The sequence below is a fragment of the Ambystoma mexicanum genome, chromosome 9 (genome assembly GCF_040938575.1).
Source record: "Ambystoma mexicanum isolate Mex_15411 chromosome 9, UKY_AmexF1_1, whole genome shotgun sequence".
Classification (NCBI taxonomy): Eukaryota; Metazoa; Chordata; class Amphibia; order Caudata; family Ambystomatidae; genus Ambystoma; species Ambystoma mexicanum.
The window spans coordinates 199,959,122-199,975,759 of record NC_090931.1 but is presented as its reverse complement, the minus strand read 5'-3'; the positions used below and the strand labels follow the sequence as shown (position 1 = coordinate 199,975,759).

The 16,638-nt window shown below is 51.1% G+C and overlaps 1 protein-coding gene across 4 annotated transcripts in view; it reads right to left on the bottom strand.

The window, feature by feature from the left end:
• The window catches only part of SIK3 (SIK family kinase 3), a 2,024,801-nt gene that overhangs the window by 46,830 nt on the left and 1,961,333 nt on the right, over positions 1–16,638 (bottom strand). For all 4 annotated transcript variants that reach the window (XM_069614493.1, XM_069614491.1, XM_069614492.1 and 1 more), the window contains one exon: positions 10,068–10,234. In XM_069614493.1, coding sequence (XP_069470594.1) covers positions 10,068–10,234 — 167 coding nt within the window. The remainder of the gene's footprint in view (positions 1–10,067; positions 10,235–16,638) is intronic.

Here is a 16,638-nt window from a genome sequence, read left to right as displayed (position 1 = left end):
CCCCTCCACTGCTGTCCCATAGGATGAAAAGGCAGAGGTTGACACACAGCTGCGCTCAAAGATTTCGCCGCAGCTTTTGAGGTCTGCAACCTCTCAAGGCTCTAATCAGCCTTGCTGCCAAACAAATGCGCACCATCAAAGGGCATGTTCAAAAGACGGGCTTGCACATCCGGAGCAAAATCCGACTTCCGCAAGCACGCAAATCTGCGTATATCGGTTCTCGCAGCCATGGACCGGCTAACACTGTCGGCCGTGTCCAAACCCAACTGAAGGGATTCACACATGGCATCCTTGCCATCCTGCAGGAGAGCAAGGAACCCATCCCTTTCTTCCCCTTCGGGAATATTCTCAGCCGCTAGAGAAACAATTCCACAGAGGGTGTGAAAATCTTGCTAAGGCACAAGTGGAGTTGGCTGACTTCAACGCCATACTCCCTGCAGAAAACACCTTGCGTGCCCAACTGTCAAAGCTTTTGTCATCCCTATCAGGAGGGATGGTAGGGGACGCTGCCTGCCTCAAGGTGGCCGGAGCCGCCTGAACCACCAAACTCTCGGGATTGGGGCGAGATGAAAGGTAGCTGGGATCGCTACCAGAAGGGCAGTATTTTTTAGTTAACGATTTGTTTACTGCCGGAAGAGATTCCGGTGTCTGCCAAGCAGCCGCCACCCTTTTCTGCAACATCAAATGAAAAGGTAACACCCGGTCAGAGGACGGACCTTGATCCAAAATATCCGTTAAGTCATCCTGAACAAAAGCTTCAGGAGGACTGGACCAGCCAAGATACTCTGTGACCCTAGCCATCAGTCTCCTGTAGGATGACTCAGCATGCACCCCAGGCTCAGGCCTGCCAAATTCCACCTCAGGAGAAGTGTCTCAATTCTTCCATTGACTGTCCCCAGAAAAGACAGGAGCCACTTCAGGCTTAACAGGGTCAAAATCGAAGTCTGACCTCTCCTTCTCATAGATGTCATCAAGAGGGAGGTAAAACTCCTGCCTCGGGACAGAAGAGGGTCTGGAGTCCTTAACAGGCCCCACAGACTTGGAAGTAGCCTTCTTTGGAGGATCCACAGTAGCAGGGATCTCCATTGGTAAATTCCGTCCAAAAGGCTCCGAAGGCGTCGAGGGCACCGAAGGCTGGTGCAAAGGCAAAGCTCAGTCGTCCGTATCCGACGGACGCATTGCCGACCTCGAGCCCTTACCAAGTTTCTGAGGTCTCGCTGGGGACGAGGACCGAGACCTGGAAGCATGTCTCTTGCGACCATCCTGAGCCTTGTCCAAACGGGACCTTGAAAGTTCCTGATGACTCACACCGAGGACCGGAGCCCGAAGGCGTGCGAGCCACGGACCGAGACCATTCCTTGCCGGCTTCTTCCAAAGGCGCAGACAGAACTGTGCCCTGGGATTGGAAAATCGCCAGCATCTGCTCCCTGAAGGCAGCCCATTCCTCCGGAGTCGAGGACTTAGTTGGACATGTCACTTTCCTCGCGGCTCCATCCTCTGAGGAGGACGGGGAAGGCGACCGGTGACAGCGCTTCCTGGAATGCCGAGACGAGGGCGACGAATGGCGGGAACCACTCCGGGACTGAGATCCCCGGGACTCCTCCTGACATGGAGAGTCGCCCCTCAAATCGTCAGTGGACACCCCTACCTACCTGAAGCTTCCCCTTACGCTCCCGCAAGGCCTTAGTAGACAGCGACTGGCATTTGGAACAGTCGTCGGTGTCATGACTCTCGCCCACGCACCACAAACAAATGCGATGCAGGTCGGTAATCGACATTTTAGACTTGTAGTCCCGGCAAGTCTTGAAGCCAGACCGCGGAGTCAGAGGGGTCAAAGAAGAAGACATATTCATGAGGAATACACGAGGCGTGCTGAGTCTCCAAAGCAAACATGTGCGGATAAAACAGAACTGAGGCTAGGGGCACAGTGCATCCTATTTATAACATCCAGTGACATCGTCCTCGACTGAGGCCTTCGAGGGACATCGACCCGACGCTATCGATGCAGGACGCCCTTGGCCGAAAAAGTTTCCGAAGTACACAGCTGTGGACATTACATGTCAAAGATGTCGAATACGTTAGCGGACAATCCATTCGAACAAAAGTTACAGGTAAGTGCTCATGAATAACAAATACACAGCAGTACACATTACACAACCACAGGAGCTGGCAAGGGTCAACAGAAGCAATTAACACTTACCCCTGGAACAGACTCACCTAAAGCAAACAAGTTGCACAACACTGCCTGGCTGACTCTGCACTCCTCCCTGGAATCCCTGTCGAAGCAGTAGAACTTTGTGAAGGTATGCGTGGACCTCCACATCGCAGCCCTACAGATGTCGAGCAGGGGCACATCAGAAAGGAATACTGTCGCAGTGATCGCTCTGGTGGAGTGGGCTCTTCAACAGCCCAGCAGAGGCCGGCTAGCCAGCCGATGACAGTGCATGATGCAGCCGGAGAGCCATCTTGAGTTGGAAGCCTTGGACAAGGCCCTCCCATGATTCACAGGTCCAAATTTCACAAAAAATTGAGAAGTCTTCCGAAAACTCTTCGTGCGTGCCATGTAGAACCTCAAGGCACGAGCAACGCCCAGCGAATGCAAGGTCCTCTCCGCCGGCAACAAAGGGTTCCGGAAGTAAACAGAACACAAAAGACCTGTTGAAGTGGAATTCTGACAGGACCTTCACCATCAAAGTGGGGTGCATACGCAGCACCGCCCTCGATTCATGTAAAGTCAGATATGGATGCTAGCAAGGCAGGGCCTGGATCTCACCCACTAGTCTGGCTGAGGTGATGGCCACAAGGAACACCGTCTTCCATGAGAGAAACTTGAGTGAGGCCTGATGCACAGGTTCGAAGGGTGCCCCATGAGTCTTGTCAGGACTACGTTGAGTTCCCATGCTGGGGACGGGGCGCCTTCACTTGCGGGAAAGATCGAAAACACCCCTTTTAGGAACTCCTTGACGAGTCTGTGGGACCACAACGAGGATCTTCACGGGGATCTGGTGTAGCGCGAGATGGCCGCCTGGTGCACCTTGATGGTTGCGTGAGCCAGACCAGCTTTTGCCAGGGAAAGCAAGTATGGAAGAATCTGTGGGGACAAGACCCTCAAAGGGGTAATCTTCTGCGACCAGCACCACGTAGAGAAACGCTTCCACTCATGGCCGTAGCACTTCAGTGTCAACGACGCCCTGGCTTTGGTGAGTACCTCCCTGCAGTCCGATGGCAGCTCATAACCTCCAAACTCTAAGGCTGGAGGAGCCATTTCTTCAGGTTCAGAGACCCTGGGTCGTGATGAAGGATTTCGCCTCTCTGGTGAACAGATCCAGAAGTACCCGCAACTTGACTGGAGGCAACACTGACAGGGTGAGTAGGTCCCGATACCAAATCTGCCTCAGCAACGTCGGGGTGATGAGTATCCTCTTGCACCGACACTGTCCGAGTGTGTTGATCACACATAGCAGGACAGGAAACTGAGGAAAAGCATACAGAAACAACCTTCCCAGGGCAAGGAGAATGCCTCCCCTATGCTCCTCGGTTTGTGGCATCTGCTGGCAAACTTCTTTCACTTTCAGTTTGACGACGTGGCAAACAGATCGATTGGGGCATTGCCCCATTTGATGAACAGACGGTTCACCTGATCCTGACTAAGTTCCCACTTGTGGCAGAAGCGCAGTTCCTGCTGAGGGAGTCAGCAATGGTATTCTTGACGCCTGCCAGGTGGAACGGGACGAGGAACATCCTTTGTCTGATGGCCCAATGCCACAAGCCCAGAGCTTCCTTGCAGAGGGCTTGTGGTTTAGTGTCCCCTTGCTTCCCGACATAGAACATGGTGGTGGTGGTGTCCGTGAAGATCCTCACCACCTTGCCTCTCAGAGACGGTAGGAAAGACTTGAGGGCCCAGAACACTGCCCGTAGCTCCAGGATGCGATATGCAGATCCTTCTCTTCCGGGAAGCCAGAGACCTTTGGCAAGTAGATGTTCGGTGTGAGCTCCCCAATCATCCAGAGAGGCATTCTTGGTGACCGTCTCCTGGTATGGCGGGGTTTGAAATCCAGTACTGTGGGTGATGTGGGAGCGTACCCCCACCACTCTATCGGCCGCCGGAACTCCTCGTTGAGGGGGACCTTGTCCGCAAAACTCCCAGACACTTGTATCCAACGTGCATCCAAGAATTCCTGTAGGGGTCGCATTTGCAATCTGCAGAGATGGACGAGGTAGATGCAGGACGAAATTATTCCCAGCAACAACTTGATGGACCAAACCGTGGCCGTCTTCACTGACGACAGTCGCTGCACCTTCCCATGACCACTAGCCACAGTTTTGAGTGTGGCGCTGAGGAACAGAACGTTCTGCGATGGTGTTAAGCAGGACTTCGGATAGTTTAAAGAGAACCCCAGCTCCGTCAGTAGCTGGACAGTCTCCATCATGTGCTCGTCGGCCCAGTCCCGGATGTGTATCAGCCAATCGTCCAGGTATGGGCTACTATCAGGGCCAGACATTTAGTGAACACCCTTGGGGCTGACTTTAAGCCGAACGGTAGGGCCTCTAACTAGTATTGTTGGCCTTGTGGCATGAACCGTAGGAACTTCTGAGGTTTCCTGTGGATGGGGACATGGAAGTACGCATCTTCTAGGTCCAACGTCAAGAAATCCCCTTCCTCCAGTTGGCCGAGCACATGCTGCAACGTGACCATCTTGAATTATTGGTACCTCAGGTAGTTTAGGTCTAGGATGGATCTCTCATCTCCCCCCCCCCCCTCTCCTTGAAGCCCTGGATCCATTGGGGAACGTGCTCTATTGTCCCTTTGCATAACATGGCTCGCACTTCCTCTTGGAGCTGAGGGATGTGCTGCTCCTGACAGGGAACCAGTGGAATACGGGGACACCTGCATTGGAACTCCAAGGGTTGTCCCTGGGTGAGAGTTGTCCATCACCAAGCTGTCTGTGGTGATCCTCCGCTCGCTAGGCCTGGGACGACCCCTGTAGGCTCTCTGCGTGGAGGATCGGGGAGGTTGCCGGTACGATGTGGAGTATCCCTTGTATGATCTGCGCGAAAAGACAAGCGATGCTGCTGCAGCGTGCCAAGGGAACGTGCCGTCTCCATCTTTATGGAATGAAGGGATTTGTCAACCGCCTTCCCAAACAGATTCTCACCATCGAAAGACATGTCCAGCACCTTGGCATGGACGTCCTGGTGAAAGTTAGTGGCCTTCAACCATCCCTGCCGACGAAGGCAAAAACTGTTTCCCCAGCTGTCGGAAGCACGTGCCGGCGATGTCCACTGCCACTGTATTGGCATGAGATCCAACGCCACCTCGAGTTCCTGGAAGAGGGCGAGGGTCTCTGTTTTCTTGTCGTCTGGAAGGAATTCCAGGATAGGGCCCAGCTTAAACCAAAGCCCCCCAGTCATATCGGGACAAGATAGCCAGAGCATTAGCCGCTTTGATCGTAGATGTCGCCGTGTAGATTACTCTCTTCCCCTTGGCGTCCATCTTCTTCTCTTTGTTGTCCGAGGGGGACTGATGGTGCAGAGGCCAGGTTGGCTGAACATTTTCTTGCGGCAGCCGACACCAGAGTCTGGTGACGGTTGTGACCTCAAGCACTTGTGTGCGGAGTCCAGCACCCTGTACTACTTCTCCAAACTGTACCGTTTGGGTGGAGCTGTGCATGGGTTTTTCATGAGAGTCAGGCCTTCCTCACAAATGTCGTCCAAAAAGGGTACCGACATGATCATCTTCCCCTTGGGCCCCCGTCGCTGGAATAGGAAACCCTCTTTATTGGTTTGCTTGGGCATCCACTGGAATAGCTCAGAGGCCCTGGAGATCGAGTGGAATGATCCCACCTTGTCTGGTGGAGAGCCTTTATGATGTGCGTCCAGGTGCAGGGATTTGTTGTCTGTCGGGACAAAGTCCTCATCTTTGCCGGGTTCCTGTGGCCGTTTTTGTACCAGTGTCTGTGTGCATCCGGGTCCACTGGTGGAGTCGGGTCCTGACGCGGTGGAGGAGGCTGATGCTGCGGTGTCGGATGACGCTTCCCCTTTTTACATGGAGGCTGGAAAGAGGCCTGCGGTACAACAGTTGCCAGTGTTGGAGGCAACCTTTGCTGGATTTCCATCACCAGGGTTTGAGAGTTGATAGGATGTTCATGGATATTTCTCTCGGCTGTGGGGGGTGGGGGGGAATGATGGAGTGCTAGGCCCTGCGCCGCCGTACTCCTCGTGGACTGTATGGACAGACGCTTGGGCATCATCTTCCGTGGAAGAGATGTCCATTGGCTGATCGTAAATCTTGGGAGGGCTTCTTTGGGCATCCACGTGCCCCCCTTTTTCCCTCCTGAGGGCCATGTACTGGGACATGAATCGATGCCTCCCACCCAGGGGTGCCCGCAGCCTTCGCTGTTGCCTCGGCCGGCCGTGTCGCACCTAGGAGGCAGGGATACTCTCTGCGCTGTAGGGACCTCCCTCGTTGGATGTTACGCTCACCTGTTATCCACGGAGACGCCACTCAGCCCTGGTTGATTGATTTGCGCCTGGAACCCTCTTCCCTATCCCGGGTGGTGCCTTTGATGGAAGTCGAGCCTGAAAGCACAGGAGGACTGGGTTCAAGACTGGTCGGCTCAGGTAAGGTCTTCTCCCACCTCCCCCGGGTTTGACACTTAGGCCCTCTCCTCACCTTACTGTAGTATTCGACGTGCTCTCCGTCCGGCCTTCTTTGCGGGGGTGCGTAGTCTCTAGTGGGCTAGGGCGACCGAGTTACTTCACTGGTGCCAGCCCATTCAAGTGTCTTTAAGGTAGGTCTTACTGCAGCAGTCTTTGTATGATACTGTTCTTGCCTTCCTTTCTTTTGTGGTTAATGTCTTTTCTTTCTCCCTAGGTGAGCGGGATATTCGGCGTGTCGTGCTGGTTGGATTGAGCACCTGCCGGTAATAGATGGGGCAAGAAGCGCACTGCAGTTCGGTAAGTAACGCGCTATGCGCGGCGCTGCTTCGCCTTGTATTTGCTAACCTGTGTTTCTTCTTTCCTTACAGGTCGTGATGGTCTTCTCCGGTGGGCGTGATATTCCGGAACGATGCCAGCCAAGAGGTGACCAGCCTGGTGAGGTTCTCGTGATGTTTGTGGCTTATGCCGTGAGTAAACCTTTTCTAACTTTGTCTTTCTCCCTCTCCTTTCAAGTTGTTTCGCTCTGGTGAGTATGCGGTTTCCAGAAGATACAGTTTTCTGGTTAGACGACCGCAAGTAAGTAGAATCAGGGATGAGCGTCGGGCGCATAACAGGATGGAGTTTGCAGGTAAGAGTCTATTAATGATGTTCTTTTTCTCCTCTGCAGGCTCGTTGCTCCGATGATTGCCGGTATCAAGGACACTGGACACGGTGAGCGTTAGGCTGCAGGCTGCAGAATAACGCGAAGCGTGTTCTGTTGCTTGGGTGAAGTTTAAATAGCCTCCCAGCAAAGTAGTCCAGGTGAAGTAGTCCCAGGCTACCACACCCAAAACACTATACCGCATAGTCTAGTTCTAGGGAACTAAGCTATGTAAGTGCCTCCATGTTGACTGCAGGCCCAAGGAAAAGTAGTCCCATTCAAAGATGTTCCTCATACTGAATATGAGCCTGGCGCCAAAGGTGCCAGGACTGACTCCAAGAGAGTCTTGGAAGAGGGTGTAAGGCCTCTGAGGCCCTAATGGAACCCTGAACCCTGACCTTACCTGGCATGTGGACATGCCAGTGGGGGTTTTGGTTAAGGGTCGTGACATTGGGTTGGTACCACCAGCTGCAGCAGTCGCCCCAGAGGATGTCAACGAAGCGGTCAACAGCGTCTTTGGCTGCGCCTTGTGAGCCTGCTGTGAGGCCGCCTTCTCTTCCTCCGGCCTTTGTTTCTCCGATTTGTCCCATAACTTGGTCGAGGTGGAGGGCTTCCTCTTTGAGGAGGAACCCGATGGCAGGCTGACTGAGGAGGCGAATGGCAATAGCGTCTAGCCAACCTGGGACCCGTATCAGCGGCGAACCTGGCGGAATTGGCTTTGCGATTCTTGGCCTTATCTTGGACCCCCACGGATGAGGCATCTTCAAAGGACTTGTACCTCCTTCCGGAAGGAGAGTGCTCCTCGGACCGACCAGTCCAGGGTGAGGCATGACCCTGCTCGGACGGGTCAGGGGCCTTGCTCTAATTGAGCCATGCTGCCAGCCCGCTATACCTGCCTTTCTTAGTTTTCTTTTAGAAACCCAGGCATATCTTGCACCCATCCTTGTTGTGGTCCAGGTGCAGGCAGTGGAGACAGTTGATGTTTGTCCTCCACAAAGACATTCCTTAGCCCGCATTGGGTGCAGGGCCTAAAAAGGGTCTTTCCCCCTTTTTTCTCCTCCGTCATGGTCAGAGGGCGCGAAGTAGGCTCAAGACGCCCTTCCAGAAACTTCAATGAACAACCGCCCTTGAGGGGCACGCAGCTTCACCGACAACAGATCCCGTTGCCAGCAGATGAAGATAGAAGCACAAGGGCTCTGGAGGATCAAAAATAGAACCTCAGTGAAAAACATGGAAGTACAAAATAGCTCGGAGAACAACTGAAGGACTCCCAACAATGAAGCGTGCAGTAAAAATCTGAAGATGGCTGCCAGAGGGGGGGCTTAGGGAGAAGACTGTCATTGTATAGGTGCAGCATGACCCAGAGGACAGTGATTGGTTTAGAGGAGAAATACAGTTGTAAAGTGAAACTGTTTTTTCTTTTATCGAGGATTCCCAGCCTGACGGGGAATATTCATGAGCATGTGAAACCATGCCAGACCCATGCAGGAGAAAAATGTCTTATTACATTGCATAACTGGAATAATAATCAATACCTTCAATGCAGTTACTGAAATCCATACCATGAGCTGGCATCTCCTCCAAGTGGTACAACTGTTTTGTCAATCGCGTTCACACCAAAAAAGAGATACGAAAAGCCATAGAGGCCAAATTGCTCATATCAGTCTTCGAGACACCTTCGCCTGTACAGCAGACAACCATGGTGTCTCTGCCTGTGTGAGATCAATTCCTAGGGTGCGTTTGTCTTTCTGCATTGCGCTTCAGGATTTTATGCCTGTAGGAAATCAGAGTTTGGGGTTTCTTTGCCTGAATATCAAACCACAGGGGCACATTCTGTGTGTACGAGACAATGGGGGACCCCTACCTTGTATGTCAGCCTCGGGGTCCCTTACATTGTAAACCAGACCCAGCAGTCACTTCACCAGTATGACATCAAAGCAAGGGATCCCTTGCTTGCAGGATATAAAACAATAGAGTCCATTCACTGGCATCTCATGGGACATTGGTGTTCAACCATCCGTATGGTTTTAAACCCCAGAACCCCTTCAGCAGTGTTTGAAACTAGACCAATTAAGCCCTTACTTGTACGATATCAAACAATTGAGTTAATATGCTTACATATCAGACACTGCTGGCCATTCTGCTGTAGGATATTCGATCTTGGTGTACTTCCGCCCATATGATTTGAGACGATTGGTTCTGTTCACCTATAATACAGCCTATCCAGGTGTCCACTTGTGTGCAAAGGATCTTGGCCTGGGGTCTACTTGTTTTGGCAGAATGATCTGTGTCCCTGCAGCTGTATGATCCAGGGCCTGGGGTCCCTGGTGCCTGTACATTAGTCCCTTGAATGATGGTTGAATGTGGATTTCCTTTGTCTTTAGGATAGTGACCTGGAGCCTGTTAGACTTGCCTACCCTGGTGATCAATGGTATTTCAACACCACCATCGAACGTCTGGGAGAGAGTTCGCCAAGGAGGTGTCTGTATGTGCTATGTTGCCAATATATGTCATACTGTAAAAGGGACCTTTATCACCCTCTCTTTACAAAACATTGCAGAAGACATTGTGGGACCAAAGTAGATACAATGTCTCCAGTAACCATGCAACCACAGCTGAACCTTCCACAATGTGCACTTCAAATAACGAAGTATTAACTCCCAGAAAAGGAACTTAACCTCATGATTTACACTCATTCACACTGCAAGTTTCTGCCAAATCAGTCAACTAGTAGGCTTGGGAGGTGCTGGTATGGGCCTTTACTTACATAAGCATCATCACTAGTTTGGATGGTGTGGTGTCGCTGCAGCGTTCGGGTCCGGGGGTGATCGCTGGTTGAAGACCTAGGGGAGTAGACCACGCCATTGTGATCTGGCACCTCCATGGCCTGCCCAGAGGCACCTCTTTCAAGACAGTTCCCTGTGGCAACAGACTCTTGGAAAACAGAACAAAACATGGTTAAGATGCAATGTCATAAACGTGTGCACCCTAGAAAACAAGAGAACAGATTGCAAAAGCAGGATAATTAATGCCAAAATCATCAGCTGCAAGATTTGGCCACAGGCATTCTGTCACTAAGAGGAAATAAAACATTTTCCAGTACAAAATCTGAGATAAGAACTGCCCTATTAATTTCCGATCGCCCACTTGCCTGCTCACATTTACATGTTTGTGAAATTATGAACAATACATGTTTAGTAAACTGCTGATCAAACCTTCAGCTCAGAGGCTGGCGAAACTGAGCAATTCAATCGGATCTGCGTGAAATTACCAAGTTGAAAAGTCTGATAAGATACATTACTCACCGTAATCGTATTTCTGATGCTTGTATCTGCTTAGATTCACATGCTGTGCATAGGCCGACATCTAGTGTGAAGCTGCAGAGTATTACAGTTTGTTTTTCGAAACTCAGAAATGGGCGTCGACACAGGGCGTGCCAGTAATACTATCCCTAGTGTGACGTCCACTGTACCCATGATCCCTCACGCGTCTAGGATCCTCAGATTGTATTTTTTCTGACATGAGGTAGCATGAGGAGTAGCGCAAGTACAGATAATCCAAGCAGATAGATAGATAAGACTACAAGCATCCACGCGCCTTCTCTCGGAGGGGAGGAAGGGTGGGTCGCATGTGAATCTAAGCAGATACAAGCATCAGAAATACGATTACGATGAGTAATGTATCTCTTCTGAGGCTTGTTGAATCTGCTTAGATCACATGCTGTTCATAGATTAGCAAGCAGTGTTAGAAGAAGGAGGTGGGATGTGAGAAGGGTCATGAGCAAATAAATGTCTTAAAACCGCTTGTCCCACTTGAGTATCTGTCTTGGAATGGGTGTCAATGCAGTAGTGCTGAGTAAAAGTGTGAATAGAGCTCCAAGTAGCTGCTTTACAAATGGTGTCAAGGGGTACATTTGCAATGAAAGCCAGAGTGGCCCCAATGCCTCTAGTAGAGTGGGCTCTTGGCGTCAAAGGCAGATTTTTTTCAGAAATAGAGTAACACAGCTGGATACAGTTAACAATCCACTTAGAGATGGCACCTTTAGAGACGCAATCTCCCTCTCTGCCTGTAGCTACGGAGACAAACGGCTGATCTGTTTTCCTTAGCGGTCTGGTCTTGTTTACATAGTGGAAGACCGCCCTACGCACATCTAGGGTGTGTAGTTTCACCTCAGCCGAGCTTTGTTGGTCTTGGAAGAAAGCCGGAAGCTCGATGGACTGGTTCACATGGAATTTAGAAATAAACTTAGGTAAGAACCTAGGGCATGTACATAAAACCAGTTAATCTTTATGAACTGTAAAGAATGGATCCTGCACTGACAGAGCCTGAATTTCACTGACCCTTCTTATAGATGTTATTGCTACTAAGTAGGCCGTCTTATAAGTCAGGTGTTTGAGACTGCTTTTATGCCTGGGTTCGAATGGGGGCCCACGAGTTTAGATAGCACCACGTTAAGGTTCCATCCTGGTGCTGGGTTTGAAATAGGAGGGTGAAGTCTATTTACTCCTTCCATGAAAGCTTTAACCATTGGTATCTTCCACCACAACACCTTGTTATGGGATGTGGTATATGCTGACAGCGCTGCCAGGTGTACCTTCAGTGAGTTAAATACCAGTCCTGCATCCAGCTGGTGGAGCATGTATGTGACAATTGTGGAAGGAGTGCAATCAACTGGGTTGATTTGCTTATTCTGGCACCAGATAATTAATCATTTACATTTGTCAAAGTAGCAGTGCCTCGTGTTTGGCTTCCTAGATTCCTTTAGGGTGTCCATACACCTCTGAGATAATCTGAGATGTCTGAACTCTATGACCTCAGGAGCCATGCTGCTAGGTTCATTGAGGTGGGTTGACGATGCACTGTTTGACCTTGGTGCTGGGACAGTAGGTTGTACCAGCCCGGGAGTTTGATGGGTTCGCACACCGCTAGTCTGCGTAGGTGTGGAAACCACGGTTGTCTCGCCCACATGGGAGCAACTAGGACGAGCGTCATTGACGCTCTGTTCATCTTGTTGACCACCTTCCTGATGAGAGGTGATGGTGGAAAAGCGTACGCAAACATCCCTGACCAGTTCATCCAGAGGGCGTTCCCCTGGGAGTCTGGCTGGGGGAACCTGGATGCAAATCCTGGGCACTGTCTATTTTAGCTTGTGGCGAATAGGTCTATAGTGGGGAAACCCCACTGAGAGAAGATATCTTCTACGATTTCTCTGTGTAGACACCATTCGTGTTCCTCTGGGAGGGGATCTCTGCTCAAAGCATCCGCCAGAGAATTGAGATCCACTGGAACATGTTGAGATGACAGGTAGATGTTCCGTCTGAGTGCCCATATCCAAATTTTCTGGGCAAGCTTGGACAGATTTGGCGAACGAGTCCCTCCCTGCTTGTTTATGTAAAACATGGCTGTAGTGCTGTCCGTCCGGGTCTGCACTGACAGATTCAGCAGGTAGGGCTTGAACGCTTGAAGCGCTCTGAATACTGCCAGATGCTCTAGCAGGTTGATGTGATTCTTGGCCACTGAGTGAGACCAGAGACCCTGAGCTGTGTGGTGGAGGAGGTGAGCTCCCCACCCTGTCAGGCATGCATCGGTTGTGACTACCGCCTGTATCTCGGGATCGTAAAAGGGTTTCCCCTTGGACAGATTTTCTCTTGTCCACCAGTGAAGGCTTTGTACCAGTGTTGTCGAAACGACCACTAGATCGTCCCACTGCCCACTTGCCTGAGACCACTGTTTCGCCAACCATTCCTGCATGGGACGCATGCGCTGGCGCGCGTGGGGGACCAGGTAAATACATGACGCCATCATGCCTAGCAAACGCATTGCTTTGCGTACCGTTATCTGGCGACCGGCCTGATATTGCGGAATTTGCAGCAGTATATTGGGAATTCTTTCCTATGATGGAAAGGTTAACCCCTCTTGCATGTCTAGAATAGCTCCTAGGAACTGTTTGGAGGTGCTTGGCACCAGACTTGACTTCTTCTCGTTTAGTGAGAAGCCTAATTCGAAGAGGAGGTCGATCGTCCTTTGAATGTTTGTTCTGCAAATTACTACGGTCTCCCCCGTGATGAGCCAGTCGTCCAGGTAAGGGTACCGGGATTGCCTCCCTGTGTAGGTGTGCTGCCGCCACCACCAGTGCCTTGGTGAATACCCTTGGAGCCGAGGCTATCCCGAAGGGCAGTACCTTGAACTGGTAGTGCCGACTGCCCACCTTGAAGGGCAAGTACTTTCTGTGCGCTGGGAACATGGAAATATGAAAATAGGCATCTTTCATGTCCAATGTTGCCATGTAATCCCCCTTTTTTAGGAGGGGGATTACCTCCTGAAGAGTAGTCATGCGAAATTTTTGGGGCTGGACATACTTGTTTGCAGGCCGTAAATCCAATACTGGGCGCATTGTCAAATCTTTTTTCGGCACAAGGAAGTAAGTTGAATAAATACCCTTGTTTACCTGGTGTCCCGGGACGAGTTCTATCGCGTCCTTTGCTAGAAGATTGACGATCTCCTCGAGGAGGATCTTCTGGTGGTCCAAAGAATGTATTCTTTGTCGTGGAGGGTGGTTTTGGGGACGCTCTAACAGTTCTATGCAGTATCCTGCGGACACTGTGGACAGCACCAATCTGTCTGAAGTGATCCATTCCCAAGCTTGGGTGAAGTTTGAAATGTGTCCCCCTACTGAGGATGTGTGAGAAGGGACCCTGAATGGAACGTCACTGTTTTGGTGGAGGCGTGCCGCCGCCTCTACTGGGGCTGCCTCCACCTTTACCACGCCCTCTCTTATTACCCCTGCCATAACCCTGGGTAGACTGCTGGCTGTTGTTGTTCCATTGTGTACCCTGCCCCTGGGAATAGTTAGACCCTCTCTGGGAATTCTGTCCGCGTGGATGACGAAAATTGCCATTCCCTCTCTGGTTAGGGGGTTTATTGGTTAGTTGGCCTAGGGATTTGAGTGTCTCATACTCGTCCTTGGCATTTTTGAGCGCGTCCTCGACTGCCTTTCTAAACAATAGATCTGGCTCCACCGGTTTGTCTATCAATGAAGCCTGGGTTTCGGCTTTGAACCCAGACTGTCGCAACCAAGCATGCCTTTTGATAACAGTACCTTCTGCTATCAGTCTGCCAGTGTTATCCGCGGCATCAAAGGTTGCTTTTAATATGCAACCAGACACGGCTCTTCCTTCCGCTGAAACTCGTGCCAATTGGCTTTTTAAGGGTTCTGAAGCGGAAACTATGGGTGCCGCGACTTCTTCCCACTGGTGGCAGTTGTAACTCGCCAGCAGGGTGGTGGAGTTGGCAATCCTTGCCTAGTATGCGGAAGTGGAAGCTACTTTCCTGCCCAAGCCATAAATCTTCTTGCTCTCCTTGTTGGGAGGAGCTTCCGACGATGACAAGGGTGTTCCCGCCCTCTTACGGGTGTTAGTAACTACCAGGGAGTCCGGTTTCAGATGCCCTCTTATGTACAGTTGGTCTGTTTGGGCTGCCCTGAAAAGCTTCTCAACTCTGGGGTTTACCGCCCTAGTGAGATAGGGATTAACAAGGGAAGGGTCCATCCTCCTTTGTATAGACTTAAGGATAGGGATGGCCTGGGCAACAGGTCTCCTTTCTCCCACTAACTCCTCGGCAAAATCCCTCTCTTCCTGAGCACCCTGGGTGTCAATGTGGAAGTGTTCTGCCGCTCTGGACAGCACTTTATTCAAAAGAGGCTGGTTATCGACAGGGGAGTCGGTAACCGGGGGTTCTTTATCTACCGGGGAATCTAGCCTGTAGGTTTCTGGGTTGTCCTCCTCCTCTTGGTCCTCGTCATCCCCATAGTAGCCTGTCCCAGTTTGTTCTTCCAACATGCCCAAATCTGGATCCTCATAAAGGGATGGATCTCCTTGATATTGAGAATAGGGCTGTATACTGAAGGGGTCTGAAGTAGGAGCTTCAACCCGGGACTTCTTACTTGGGGGTATAGGATCCTTAGAGCCTGAGGGAGTTGACCCGTCGGGGGTAAAGAGAAAAAGTGTTCAGGGTTTTTGGTGTAGAAATCTGCCAATGACGACATCCTGGACATGACTCTGTCTATGTCATCAGTAGACCTCTCTCTTGAACTGGAAATGATTCTTTCTTGAAGGACTTTCCCTGTCTTATCTAGACTAGACCTACTGGCTTCAACAGGGGTCTTTGGGATAACAGAAGACCGAGACTTGTCCATCTGTTTGAGTGGGGTAGAAAGTTTTTGAGGTATAGAAGTAGGCTGAGACTGCTTCCTCTGTTTTTCACCGTCCCCCTGTGTGGAATAGTGTTTACCCTGTTTTTTACACCCATCCGGAGTCCTTTCACGCCTGGCGCCGAGGTTCGGGGGTAGTGTCCCTATCTCTGTATAGTGGAGGTTGGGACTCGGGAGCAGCCGTTGCGCGGCCTGTAGACGCCGACTCCTGGAGTGCAATCGAACCTCCGTTACTTTGGGGAGCGAGGCACTTCTGGCAACAGTGGATGGTTGGCTGGGGTCATGCGGCGATCTAGATCGAGAACGCCGAGAGGACACCGAATCGGACCGTTCTGTATGTGCCTCTTTCCGAGTCCTCGGCGTGCGCGTCGCGTCTCGGTTGGACTTCATGTGTTTTGTGGAAGTGCTGTGGGTAGCGCTTGTGTCGCCGGGGGTCTTCCCCATAGGCTCCCTGCCGGACGACCTTCCGAAATCGGGGACTTGCACTTGGCTGTTTATCGACGCCACGTTGCCCTCGCCGTCCGAAAGCATGGCGTGGCTGCCATCGCTGAATGCGCCCTCAGCTGCCATGGCCTCTTGACGCCTGGAGTGGTGGGCCCAACGCTTGATCAAACGGTCCTTGATTGTCTTCGGTTTGAACCTAATACACGCTCTGCAGTTAGCCTCGAGGTGGTCCCTCGGTAAGCAGAGATTGCACGTGGCGTGCCCGTCAACCCAAGGGTACTTGCGGTTGCACTTGGGGCAAAATTGGAAAGGGGTACCCTCCATACACACCTTGTGGCAGCGGGATAATAAGTGTAGGAATATATAAGAATGTACCTATATACCAAAAGCTCTTTTTGGATCCAATCTGTGTAATCTTTCCTCCTCCTTACTAGGATGAGGTGGAGGATAGAACGCGTGTAACACAATTTTTTGATTTAAATGAAACTCAGATACCACTTTTGATAAAAATGAGGGTTTAACCCTCAACACAACTCTGTCCTTATGGAGCACAGTATAGGGTGGCCCAGAAGAAAGTGCCTGCAATTCGCTCACTCTTCTTGCAGATGTTAAAGCAACTAGGAAAGCAGTTTTCCATGTTAGTAATCTTAATGGACAAGTGTGCAAAGGCTCAAAAGGAGCACAC